Source organism: Cetorhinus maximus, chromosome 3 (assembly GCF_964194155.1).
Source record: "Cetorhinus maximus chromosome 3, sCetMax3.hap1.1, whole genome shotgun sequence".
Classification (NCBI taxonomy): domain Eukaryota; kingdom Metazoa; phylum Chordata; class Chondrichthyes; order Lamniformes; family Cetorhinidae; genus Cetorhinus; species Cetorhinus maximus.
In genome coordinates this window covers 63,190,370-63,204,094 of record NC_135881.1, presented here as the reverse complement: position 1 = coordinate 63,204,094, position 13,725 = coordinate 63,190,370, and the positions used below count along the sequence as shown (strand labels likewise).

At 40.1% G+C, this 13,725-nt stretch overlaps 1 protein-coding gene across 1 annotated transcript in view; it reads right to left on the bottom strand.

Moving 5' to 3' along the window:
- Positions 1 to 6,138: 6,138 nt before the first annotated feature.
- The window catches only part of LOC144678685 (pituitary tumor-transforming gene 1 protein-interacting protein-like), a 92,947-nt gene continuing 85,360 nt past the window's right edge, over positions 6,139 to 13,725 (bottom strand). The window contains exon 8 of the mRNA XM_078538474.1: positions 6,139 to 7,626. Within this exon, the coding sequence (XP_078394600.1) occupies positions 7,577 to 7,626 (50 nt within the window). The 3' untranslated portion in view covers positions 6,139 to 7,576. The remainder of the gene's footprint in view (positions 7,627 to 13,725) is intronic.

Sequence of the window (13,725 nt, the reverse complement as noted above, 5' to 3'; positions counted from 1 at the left end):
TTTTGTGTTCTGCTACTTCGGATTTCTTATCACCTCTTATTCTGTCAACTGGATCTGGACCTACAGCAACAATGCATTTATGAAGTGTGATAAGCTCCTCCACACAGTTTAAGCAGCCTGGCAGATCAATGTAGGTACTACATGATGTAGGGTTTAGCCATCTCCATGTCCTGAAAGAATTTAAAACATTACTATAACTGGGCATTTTCTTGTAGGCATTTTCATTAGAGGGCAAATGAATGTGGAAGTTAATGAAAATGGGAATTTTAAAAGTGCTTTTGTAAATAACAGATTATTGTAAGCATGTTTCAAGAAAAAATTAGAAGGCACAGAAATGCAATGCGCTCCAGTAGGAGATTAATATCATAACTTAGACATGGGTGACTGAACAATAAATTGAAAGCAATTGTTGAGAAAAGTGTCAACTTTTTTTTATCCTTTCACGGGATGTGGGCATTACTGGCTAGGCCTACATTTGTTTCCTATCCTTAATTGACCGTGAGAAGGTGGTGGTGAGCCGCCTTCTTGAACCGCTGCAGTCCATGTGGTGGAGGTACACCCTCAGTACTGTTAGGGGGGAGTTCCAGGATTTTGACCCAGCCACAGGAGGGAATGGCGATATAGTTCCAAGTCAGGATGGTAAGTGGCTAGGAGGGGAACTATGTGGCGAGGTTGCCATGCATCTGCTGCCCTTGTCCTTCTAGGTGGTAGATGTCGCGAGTTTGAAAGGTGCTATTGAAGGAGCCTTGGTGAGTTGCTGCAGTGCATCTTGTAGATGGTACACACTGCTTCTACTGTGCACTGGTGGTACAGGGGGTGAATGTTTAAGATGGTGGATGGGGTGCCAATCAAGAGGGTTTCTTTGTCCTGGATGGTGTCAAGCTTCTTGACTGTTGTTGGAGCTGCACTCATCCAGGCAAGTGGAGAGTGATCCATCACACTCCTGACTTGTATCTTGCAGACGATGGACAGGTTTTGGGGAGTCAGGAGGTGAGTTACTTGCTGGAGAATTCCCAGCCTCTGACCTGCTATTGTTGCCACAGTATTTATATGGCTAGTCCTGTTCAGTTTTTGCACAATGGTAACCCCAGGATGTCGGCAGTGGGGGATTAATGATAGTAATGCCATTAAAGGTCAAGGGGAGATGGTTAGATTCTCTCTTCTTGGAGATGTCATAGCCTGGCACTTGTGTGGCACGAATGTTACTTGCTACTTATCAGCCCAAGCCTGACTGTTGTCCAGGTCTTGCTGCAAATATATATGGGTTGCTTCAGTATCTGAGGAATTGCGAATGGTGCTGAACATTGTGCAATCATCAGTGAACACCTCAATTTCTGACCTTACATTAAATGGAAAGTTATTGATGAAGCAGCAAAAGATTTTTGGGCTGAGGACTCTACCCTGAGGAACTCCTGCAGTGATGTCCTGGGACTGAAAAGATTGACCTCCAACAACCACAACCATCTTCCTTTTGTGCTAGGCGTAACTCCAAAAAGTGGAGAGTTTTTCCCGATTCCCATTGACTCCAGTTCTGCTAGGGCTCCTTGATGCCATACTCTGTCAAATGCTATCTTGATGTCAAGGGCAATCACCCTCACCTCACCTCTTGAGTTCCGCTCTTTTGTCCATGTTTGGACCAAGGTTGTAATGCGGTCAGGAGCTGAGTGGCCCTGGCGGAACCCAAGCTGAGAGTCAGTAGGCAGGTTATTGCTGTGTAAGTGCTGTTTGATAGCACTGTTGACGACGCCTTCCATCACTTTGCTGATGATCAAGAGTCGACTGATGGGGTGGTAATTGGCCAGATTGGATTTGTCCTGGTTCTTGTGGACAGGACATACCTGATTGTATCCAACACTCTATTTAATTTGGCAACTAAAGGGTTGGGAGCTAGTCAGCCTCTTCCATTAAAAAGTGAGGCACGTTGAGGGCTGTGCAAACCAAAACCACTCATGCATCTGGTCATACATTCAATATTCATTGCTAAGATAAGTAAATAATGGTGGAGGAGATTGTGTTGTCCAGCTTAATCAAACATTTTGCTTCCATCACTTAAGCATTTTGAATCTTGCTCTACTGTCACCTGTCATTAGACTAAGTTTGGAAGACCATTGCGTTACAAGGTTGAATGGCAGAAGTTTTATCATCAGCCATCTCATTTAGACTTCCTAGGATATTTTTTTAACCTCCACCGCTGCAGGTCAGAAAAGGTTATGTTTTCATCCCTGTTGGTTTTTCTGCTTGGCTGTAAACAATATAGCTTTTCACTCTAGCAGCAGTCTTTTATGTTACCTCTGCCATCAAAGGTGACAGGAGTTAGAAATGTTTCACCTCTGTTTCTTAGTTTGTTTATTTGTTGGTAAGATATCTAAAAAATGAATGGATTGATTTGGACAAAACTTGGTACATAGATAGGTCATGACCCAAGAAACATTGAATAGTTCTTAATTAAGATCAGTATCTGGACAGTATATAATCCTTGAATTTTTGATTAATATTGAGAGGGGAAGGTTAACTTTTTAATGTTAATTCTCGTGAACAAAGCTCATACAGGTCTTGATCTCTGCCATTACGTAATATTTGTAATATATGGAATAGTGAAAAACTAATTGTAAATTCTATTGGCACATTTTCTAGAAATGCATAAATGTTATAATGTAGGTTAAAGTTGAGTTAACACAGTGTGACAGAGGTATGCGCTCTAGTTTTATGGCTTATATCAGGGAAAATATCTACTGCTTCAACATATTGTAAAGATACATGCAACATTTGTCTGCAACGAAGGAAATTCTTGAGCTTTCACTTAGAAGAAACTAAGACAAATCCCTTTTTTGTCAAATTGAGTTTAAGATTTTGTCTAACTGCCTCCAAACCAGGGCACAGCGAAATCCCAGGACACTTTGTGGTACCACAATGTAATAGTAATGCAAACCCCTTCTTTTCTGCTCAGAGGGAATTCTTTTGCATAATGTGCACAATAGTAGATTGATCATTTAGTAAATAGCCTTTTGCTGAATAGTTTGAAATTAGTCTACTGCGCGGAAGACAATTTACAGGGCTGTCCAAAGGTTGTAACTTTGAAAAGATGTAGCTAAAATATCTTTAGATAGAAATGTACTAGATGAACGAGTAAGTCTAGCCTCTGAACAATTGCTGAACGGTGGTCTTTGTTAGCTCTCGAAACAGCTTTAATGGGCCAACAGCCTTAATGGAGATATATTTGCAACGCTGTAGTCTTAAGGAGGCTGCAATCATAGAAAGGCACTTTGGTCTCTTCCACTGCTAGGCTGTTCATGAAGGCAGCATTTTGGCAAGTAGCTTCTTCTTTCTAAATGAATTCTCAAGAACTTTCTTTTTTGTGGGCAAATGCTCTGTGCAAGTATGTATATTCAGAGTATATGGAAACAGGCCAGTCTCCTAGGAAACTCTCTGAATGCTTCATCATAGGGCAATCATTGTGAAATGTGAGAGTTTACTTAGGAGTTTTGCAAATGGTTTCAGTTCCAGGAGGCACTGAAATCCCAGGGCTCTTTGTTGTATCACAAAGTAATAGGAATAAAACTCCTTTCTTCCCTGCTCAGAGAAACCCTTTTTGTTTAAGTACACAACAGTACATTCAACACTTTGCATAGGAAATCTTCCAGAGCTGAGCTTGCTAGGTGATGCAAATGATAATTTCCCTACATTTAGTAAATCCTAACTCAATTTAAAAGGTAGTGCAACTGGCTAGATTCTTACTTGCAGATTATGTAACGGGACTTTATTACTCTGAAAATTATGCTCAAACCTTTTCCGTGAACTGTGCATAAACCATAATGGGAATATGGCAACTATTAGGAGAGAGCCACTGGTAAGCTATCTCTCTGCACTGTATGGTGCTAAGAATATTAACTATGGCAGGAACAGTGGACCAAGAAATCCTTCTTAGCCAACTCCTTTGCAAAAGACCCAGTAGTTTTTAGTCCTCCAATAGCAGAAAATGTGGCTTAAACTTGTGAAAACCATGACAAATCATTTAGTTTTCCATGCAGTGAACGGAAACAGAATGTGGGGAGCAGAAGTGAGTATCAGTCACATTACCAATTTGAATCTCCAGCTGTCATTATTCAAACTTCAGTTGAAAACATGTAAAAGGAATGAAGAAGCCAAGTGACTTCAGCAACTTATTAGAAAAACAGCATGTAAATTCAAAAAACTCAATGACGATACCAAATGTTATTACAAGGCAAACTTCTTGACCAGCACCAGGTGCAGCAGAACTCATGGGAAACATTATTTATATAGCAAAATGACTCCTTTTATTCTCATGACATGAAAGACATCTTAGAAAGGGACTTTGCTCGTGCAATTCTTTCCTCCTGGTAATTTTGGCTTATTCCTAGGGAATGCATGAAGAATTAACCGGTTCACCCCGATGCTGATTTTGGATCTGTCTTTAATCAGTTGGAAATCTTACTGGTTTCACAGAAGTAAGCTTCCAAGTCTCTATCAAAACAGTAACTGAGTATTGTTGGATGATTAATTTTCTTAGAACAAGTGGGTCACGGGAAATTTTAACCAAAATAAGGTGGCTCAACAGCATTTTGCTCATGCGACATCAGTCAGGAATCTGAAGTAGTTAGATATTGCTTTACTGTTTCATCAATAACTCCATTATCTCTGCACCACATGGTTACTAGGATGGCAAAAAGTGATACAGATAGATCTTCAGCTTTTTGTCATCTAGCAATTGCTATGTTCCTACAGGGCAAACGATCAAATACAGTAAAGTCTTGCTGCTCATGGGGTTATGCTCCCGCAAAGTCACACGAGGGGTGAAATTGTGAACAGCAAACTTCATAATGGGAGTGAATTAGATAGGTTCCAGCCATCGCAAAATTACTTGCCTGCTGTACATATGAGCTTTGCGCTCTTGCAGACATGGAAACCTCTCCAAATTTATACTCGGGAAAAACAAGTCCTTGAATTCAGTCATCTTAAACAAAAACTACATCACCACAATATGAAATTAGTGTCTTAACTTTACCCAACATATAATTGTCCTGTAGTGCCAGCATATTATTTAGCAGCTTGGCTTTGAGCTTATTCACAGTTCATAAAGAAGCTCAATGCACTTTTAACACTTTCACCCAAACAAATCTATATTTCTGTTTCAACAAATTAAAACCTGCAAAGCATTAATTTATGAAGTAGCTCGCCAGCTGACTGCCCACCCCTCCTCAGCCCCCAATCTATACAGTATTGTGTTTTCAAATTCGACTACTGAAAACAGATGGAGGGCTTTGTTGCAATTGCCCTGGAGTTTTATTTATACTGCACAGTTTATCTTTGTAATTAATTTTCACTGACCAATGGATGATTGCTGAAAATGAAAATTTGGTTTGAGCTATATATGTAGTATTTAAGAGGAAAAGTCTTGAAGGCTTTAGGTAAGTGCACTGACTTCACTTGTCAAAGAGGTTTGTTAATTGTAGAATTGATCTTTCAAGCACAATTTTAAAATGCAAAACACCTATAAGGCAAAGTTCAGAAAAATGGGACAATGACTCATTATGCCAGTTCTCCATTCCATTTATGTTCTTCCAAGATTTCACAACTTCCAAGGGGCTATAACTGAACCTGCACTTGCAACAGACAACACGGAGTTCATATTAATGAAGCAGAAGAGGATGTTCTGGGCCTTCCAACTAATTCCTCCTTTTGCAGCCTGAGGCACCCAGGCACAAAGTTGGCCTGACAGGCAGGCGCTAAGCCTTAAACTTAGTGCCCTTTAGATTGCAGAATCCAATGGGTCAAGCAGCAACTCAATGATAGGTTCTCATCTTTTTCTTAAGTACTCACCAGATCTTCAGATCATGGGACCTTTTGGATTCTAGTCTCCAGTAGTAGCCAGAAGGCCCCATGGCCATTGGTCAGGCTGTCAACAGGATTCCATTTTCTTCTCCTATTTTCTGATACAAAAGTATATCAGGAAGAAGCCAGTATATCAAATTCAGCTACAGTTCACTATGGACGAACTCAGTGCATTTTCAGCCCACTGTTCTTGACAGGTGTCAGGAGGAGGCCAAAAACTTTAGATTTTACAACAAGCATTGCGCATAAAAGTAAAGACTCTATTTTGTACATAAACAATTTTATTACACTGAGTGGGAAATAATACATATATAAACTTATCACAATTCATTGAAAATACCGAGGAAATACAGAATGTATGATGTAGAAGATTAAATTTCTCACTCCTTGTGGCATTTATTTGTAGACATCTCTATTGATAAACATAAATTTGATTGAACTTGATTTGTAAGAAAAACATACTAAATGGCAGCAATTTTGCATTCTTGTAATTGAATATCACAGTGATTTAAAAGTATCTCAATATTTGAACTGATGTGCAAAGATTTTGTCTATTATAAATTTCAAAACAATTTTGACTTGTAATAAAGGTTTGCCATTTAAGATTTGTATTTTTAAGCAGAAGGTGATAATTACCCTTAATTGCAAATTGTGTCACAAATAACAAAATTTGTTTTTAACCATTGCAATGCTGCATGCAACTAATTATTGTGGTAAGACTCCAAATGTACACAAACATTTCTTTTCAGAACTACCAAAATTTACAACTTTACAATTATTACTAGAACAAACTATGATTTAGAAATACTTCTACCGGTTCTAATTGAATTTCGGATATCTACTAGTACTCCCTTTGAAACAAGTTAAGGCTACGTGCATAATATAAAACAAGGTATAATAATGTGGATCAAGTTTTGATGAAAGATCATTAATCTGAAACATTAATGTTGTTTCTCTCTCCATTGGTGCTCCCTGGCTTGCTGAGTATTTCCAATATTTTCTGTTTTTATTTCACATAGTAGTATGGAATGGCCTGCACATTAATACCTCAGAACACAGTGTGATTTTGACACCAACAACCTATGGATTCAAAACATGAATGCATCTGAACCTTTAGCTTTAACAAATAAAGGTGTATTCAATGTCACATATGCCAAATTAGAAACATGTCATTTTGAACAAATACAGCATTTTTAGGATATGGTGGATTGGTTTTGGTATAACATCAAATTAGAAAATGTGAAATCTTAGAATAAAACCAAGAATGTTAATTTTAATTTTCATCTTTAACAACACTGTGCAATTAAGGCAATCTAGATAAGGCAAGTAGCTAGGAGGACTTCTCAATACAATTGTCACTCCACTAAAAATATATGATAACCTTGTCGGTTTCTGTACAGAAGTGCAATTTGCCACATGACAGTTGGAAATCAGAAGAGATACATCAACTTTCAAAAGACAATTTGACATATTTCTTACCCTGTTAGTCCATTAGAATTTCAGGGCTTTCTACATTACAAATGCATAAATTATACTAAAAGAGCCATGATATGAAAATGGCTCATCATCTGATATGATTTTTAATGTGAAATAAATGTTAATGTGAAGATAGACAGCTACATTTTAACATGCAATGACAGATTTATTGAATAGCAGGTTGCAACAACAGACAGCCACTAAAACCCATTTAGCCATTCTTGAACGTCCAATTAATGGTTGAGTCCCTTTATTCATTTTCAAACCTGCTATACGGGTGATCAGAATCCTGAATAAGACCTGAAATTCAAAAAAAAATGTTCTTACATCCAGAATAAACAACGCAACAATTCAAACGCTTAATTCAACATAATATTGAACCACCTTAGGAACATTGCAAGCTAGAAGTTTTATTCGTTCAGTATTAAACTTTGGGTAGACACCTAAATCTCAGCTCTGTCCACTATTTAAATTTCCACTCATTTTTGGTTTGAGACTTTGGGGAGAGAGATAAAGAAGATTTTAGATACAAAGCCACTCTACATATTGGTTAACCCTCTTGCTTAAATTGGGAAGCTGAAGACCAGTCAGTGGAATTTAATGGCTTGAGATTTCTGTGTCATCCTTTGATTGGGGTGCATCTCTGGCAAGGCACAACTTCTTCTGCCCGTCGCTGAAATACCCTTACAACCTTGGTTGCATTTGCTGCCCAACAGCTATTTATATACAAGATGATCTGCTTTCTAACCTCTATTGGGAATCATCCTAATATGAAGGCCAAGATCTGTTGTGACCTACCGCAATGGGGAAAGAGATGGCTGGCAAGCTGCACTTTAAATTTAAAAAACAATTATAAATGGGGCTCATGCACAGATATGATCGCAGATTCTCCTCAATTTTTAGACCACAGTCCCATCTGTTGAGCTCCAAACACTTGATTCTGGTGTCCAACAGGCTTCCCCCAATGTTCCAAAAGTGTAAATGGCAGGAAGCATAGTAGAGACCACAATAAAAATAGAAAACGCTGTAATTACTCAGCAGGTCAGGCAGCATCTGTGGAAACAGAGACTAAGTTAACATTTCAAGCTCATGACCTTTCATCAGGACTGAAATACGTGAGAGATCTTACAGGATTTTAGGTGTATCTTAAAGCAAGAGGGTAGAGAGGCACGGAGGTTCAGGTGAATTCTGCAGCCTAGGGCCTGAGCAGCTAAAAGCAAATCTGCCAGTGATACAGTAATGAAAATCATGGCAACGCAAGAAGCCTGTATAGGCAGAGTAATAGAGATCCCACAGCAGCCGAAAGAGGTTACGAAGGTAAGGAGGGACAAGGGCATGGAGGGATTTTAAAACAAGGATGAGAATTGTAACATCAAGGCATGCCCTAACCAGCAGTCAATGTATGTCAGCAAGAACATTGGTGATGGGTGAATGGGACTTGGTACAAGTTGGGATATGGGCAGCAGACCTAGATGATCTGAAGTTTATGAAGGATGGAAAGTGAAAGATTGGCCAGGAAGCAAATGAAAAGAGGTAACAAAGACACAGGGGACGGTTTCAGCAGATGAGCTAAGGCAGTGATGGAGATGGGCAATTTTATGGAAGTAGAAATTGGCGACTTTGGTGATGGAGAGGATTTGGTGCCAGAAGTTTAGTGTCAAATAAGATGCCAAGGTTGTACATGATTCAGTCTTAGACCATAGCTAGAGAGAGGGATAGCATTGGTGGATAAGGTTTGCAGTTGGAGGCAGGAACTAAAGATAATGGCCTTGGTCTTCCCAATAAATAATTGAAGGAAATTTCTGCTCAACCAACACTGGATGTCTGACAGGTAGCATAACAGACCAGAGATAATAGAGGGGTGGAGAGAGGTGGTGGTAAGGTAGGGTTGGGTCTTATCAGAGTACATATTGATCCTGACATATTTTTGGATGATGTCACCAAGGGGCAGCATGTAGATGAAAAATAGGAGGAGGCAAAGTTTAAATCCTTGGGGAGTGAAGAAGGGGCATGAAAAAACACTGGCGGGCAAGATAATTTTTGGTGTATCTTAAAGCAAGAGGGTAGAGAGGCACGGAGGTTCAGGTGAATTCTGCAGCCTAGGGCCTGAGCAGTTAAAAGCAAATCTGCCAGTGATACAGTAATGAAAATTCATTATTTTAAATGTATCTCAGGAAGGATGTTCTGGCCCTGGAGAGGGTCCAGAGGAGGTTCACGAGAACGATCCCAGGAATGAAAGGTTTAACATATGAGGAACGTTTGAGGACTCTGGGTCTATACTCGATGGAGTTTAGAAGGATGAGGGGGGATCTGATTGAAACTTACAGAATACTGAAAGGCCTGGGTAGAGTGGACGTGGGGAAGATGTTTCCATTAGTAGGAGAGACTATGACCCGAGGGCACAGCCTCAGAGTAAAGGGAAGACCTTTTAGAACAGAGATGAGGAGAAACTTCTTTAGCCAGAGAGTGGTGAATCTATGGAATTCATTGCCACAGAAGGCTGTGGAGGTCATTGAGTGTATTTAAGACCGAGATAGATAGGTTCTTGATTGGTAAGGGGATCAAAGGTTACGGGGAGAAGGCGGGAGAATGGGGTTGAGAAACTTAGCAGCCATGATTGAATGGTGGAGCAGACTCGATGGGCCGAATGGCCTAATTTCTGCTCCTATGTCTTATGGTCTTATCTATGGTCTTATAAAGGAAAATCCCAAGGTATTTTATAAATATATTAAGGGCAAGAGGATAACCAGGGAAAGAGTAGGGCCCATCAGGGACCAAAGTGGCAATCTGTACGTGGAGCCAGAGGACATAGGTGAGGTTTTGAATGATTACTTTTGATCTGTGTTCGCTATGGAGAAAGACGATGGAGGTGTAGGAATCAGGGAGGGGGACTGTGATATACTTGAACAAATTAGCATTGAAAGGGAGGAGGTATGAGCGATTTTAGTGGGCTTAAAAGTGGATAAATCCTCAGGCCCAGAGGAGGTGTATCCCAGGCTGCTATGTGGGGCAAGGAAGGAGAATGCAGGGGCTCTGACACTAATTTTTAAATCCTCTCTGGCTACAGGAGAGATGCAAGAGGACTGGAGGACAGGGAATGTGGTGCCATTATTCAAGAAGAGTAGTAGGGATAAACCAGGTAACTACAGGTCAGTGAGTCTAACATCAGTGGTAGGGAAACTATTGGAAAAAATTCTGAGGGACAAGATTAATCTCCACTTGGAGAGGCAGGGATTAATCATGGATAGTCAGCATGGCTTTGTTAACAAATTTGTTTGAATTTTTTGAGGAGGTGACTAGTTGTGTAGATGAGGGTAGTGTAGTTGATGCAGTCCAAATGGGCTTCAATAAGGATTTTGACAAGGTCTCACATGGGATAATGGTCAAGAAGGTAACAGCCCATGAGATCCAGGGCAATTTGGCAAATTGGATCCAGAATAGGCTTAGTGGCAGGAGGCAGAGGATGATGGTTGAAGATTGTTTTTGCAATTGGAAGCCTGTGATTTACCGCAGGGATTGGTGCTGGGACCCTTACTGTTTGCAGTGTACATTAATGATGTAGACATGAATATAGGAGGTATGATCAATAAGTTTGCAGATGACACGAAAATTGGTGGTGTTGTAAATAGTGAGGAGGAAAGCCTTAAATTACAGGACGATATAGATGGGCTGGTAAGATGGGCAAAGCAGTGGCAAATGTAATTTAATCCTGAGAAGTGTGAGATGATGCATTTTGGGAGGCAAGGGAATACACAATGAATGGTAGGACCCTAGGAATTCAGAGGATCAGAAGGGCCTTGTTGTACATGTCCATAGATTCCTGAAGGCAGCAGCACAGGTAGATAAGGTGGTTAAGAAGGCATAAGGGATACTTGCCTTTATTAGCCGAAACATAGAATATGAGAGCAGGGAAGTTATGTTGGAGCTATATAAAATGTCAGTTAGACCACAGCTGGAATAGTGTGTGCAGTTCTGGGCACCACACTATAGGAAGGATGTGATTGCACTGGAGAGGTTGCAGAGGAGATTCACTAGGATGTTGCCTGGGCTGGAGTGTTTCAGCTATGAAGAGAGACTGGATAGGCTAGGATAAAAGCAAAAAACTGCAGATGCTGGAAATCCAAAACAAAAATAAAAATATCTGGAAAAACTCAGCAAGTCTGACAGCATCTGCGGAGAGGAACACAGTTAATGGGTTAGGGTTGTTTTCCTTAGAGCAGAGAGGGCTGAGGGGGGACTTGATAGAGGTATACAAAATTATGAGGAGCATAGATAGGATGGATAGGAAAAACTTTTCCCCCTAGCGGAGCTGTCAATAGCCAGGGGGCATCGATTTAAGGTAAGGGGTAGGAGGTTTAGAGGGGATTTGAGGAAAATATTTTCACCCTGAGGGTGGTTGGAATCTGGAACATGCTGCCTGAGGGGGTGGTGGAGGCAGGAGCCCTCACAACATTTAAGAAGTATTTAGATGAGCACTTGAAACGCCATAGCATACAGGGCTACGGGCCAAGTGCTGGAAAATGGGATTAGGATAGGTGTTTGATGGTCAGCACAGACACGATGGGCCGAATGGCCTGTTTCTGTGCTGCATGACTCTAACTTGCAGGAGTAGTAAAAGGAACTATTGCAGCTTTTGACTAAGACTGGATAGATAAGAATTAAACCAGGCTGAGAACCAATCTGTCCTCTCAAGTGGACATAAAAGATCCTACAGCGCGATTTGAAGAGCAGGAGAGTTCTACCAGGAGCATGGCCAAAATTTATCCCTCAACCAACATAAAAAACATTGCTGTTTGTGGAACCTTATGTGCTGCTGCATTTCTTACAATACAACATTGACTAAATTTCAGTCTTTCATTGGCTGTAATGTGCTTTAGGATGTGCTGAAGTCATGAAAGGTGCTACAGAAATGCAAGTTATTTCTTGCTATATTTATTAAAACACATCAGCAACTAGTGGATTGTAATTATATACTTTAAACTAGTTGCATTAATGTTTTTCTGGAAAATAAATGTAGACTATACTGACGAGAGCAATACTCAGTACGATTTAATATAAAATGTGGTGCAAGACCTCTGCAACTGCTTCCTGCATAATTTGTAACTTGTCTCTCATCTGGATGCAGCTCAATAAATAATGCATTTAATTTAACAGATCCATATGTCATTCATTTATAATGCAAAATAAATCTATCCTGTTTATTGGAATGTGCTGTATAGAACCAAATTGATTTATGTTATACGTAATTTTCAATCCAAACTGCACAAAAATCCAAAAATATTCCAACAATGCTTTATACTTGCCAGCCAAAAAAGATTAGTAAAAGTTGAGCAACAGGTTGAATATAACTGACAACACCCCAAAGCTGACAATTTAAGATCAGCCCAGAGAATAAGCCGATAACAGACGAAAGTCAGTGAAACAAAGCTTTTGTAACTTAAATGGAAAACATAACCAATATTTTGTTTTCTGTAATGAAAGCTTGATGGAGTGATGCATTTCCACAAATCAGCAGGCTAGAAAGGATACATTCTGGCTATCTTCTCTTTGCTCTCTTTCAAGTTAGCATTCGGCCCAACTCCATTCAGTTCAAGTTCTAATTCTTCCTATGCTAGTTCATGTTGGCATTCTTTCTTTTCTCCATCACTATATTCATGTTAATAGTCTTTCTTTCCTCCCCTCTCAACGGAATGCTGTAATTCTTTTTCTTCCACACCCTACTCTCAACCTATGCTTCCTTCTTTTTTAGCTTCGTTATCCATTCCCTCTCTTTCCTCCCCTTCGTCGATAAAGATCCACCCCCATATCAGTCCTATCCGAGTCTAGCTACAAATGTTTTAACCATTGCACACAGTAGTCAGGAACTCCTGATCTCATGAAACTTTTCAACAACACTAGCTAGTGTTGGTAATCACTTCATTATAGCCCTCTTATCAGAATTCCTACCCCAGTCTTGCCACTGGTTTTTGGCAGCAAACACTGAAGGTAGCTGGGCCCATGAAGTGCTGACAGTTGGCATGTATGAGACTATTGTAGTTGAGATCAGAGATGACACATATTTTTGATTATTTAACATATGCAGGAGTATCATAACCAGGCAATGTACTTTTCCAGAACATTGCAAACTTCTCAACTCTAGTACTAATGCTTTTAGAAGGAGATAGTTCTTTCGGGTGTCAGCCATGGCTCAGTTGGTAACACTCTTGCCTTTGAATCAAAAGGTTGTGGGTTCTGGGACTCGAGCACGAAGACCAAAGTTAACATTCCAGCGTGTTACTTAGGGAGCACTGACCTGTCTTTCAGATGAAACATTAAATCAGAGCACTGTCTGTCCACTCAGGTGGATTGAAAAGATCCTATGACATTATTTCGAAGAGAAGCAGGGGAGTTACCCCTGGT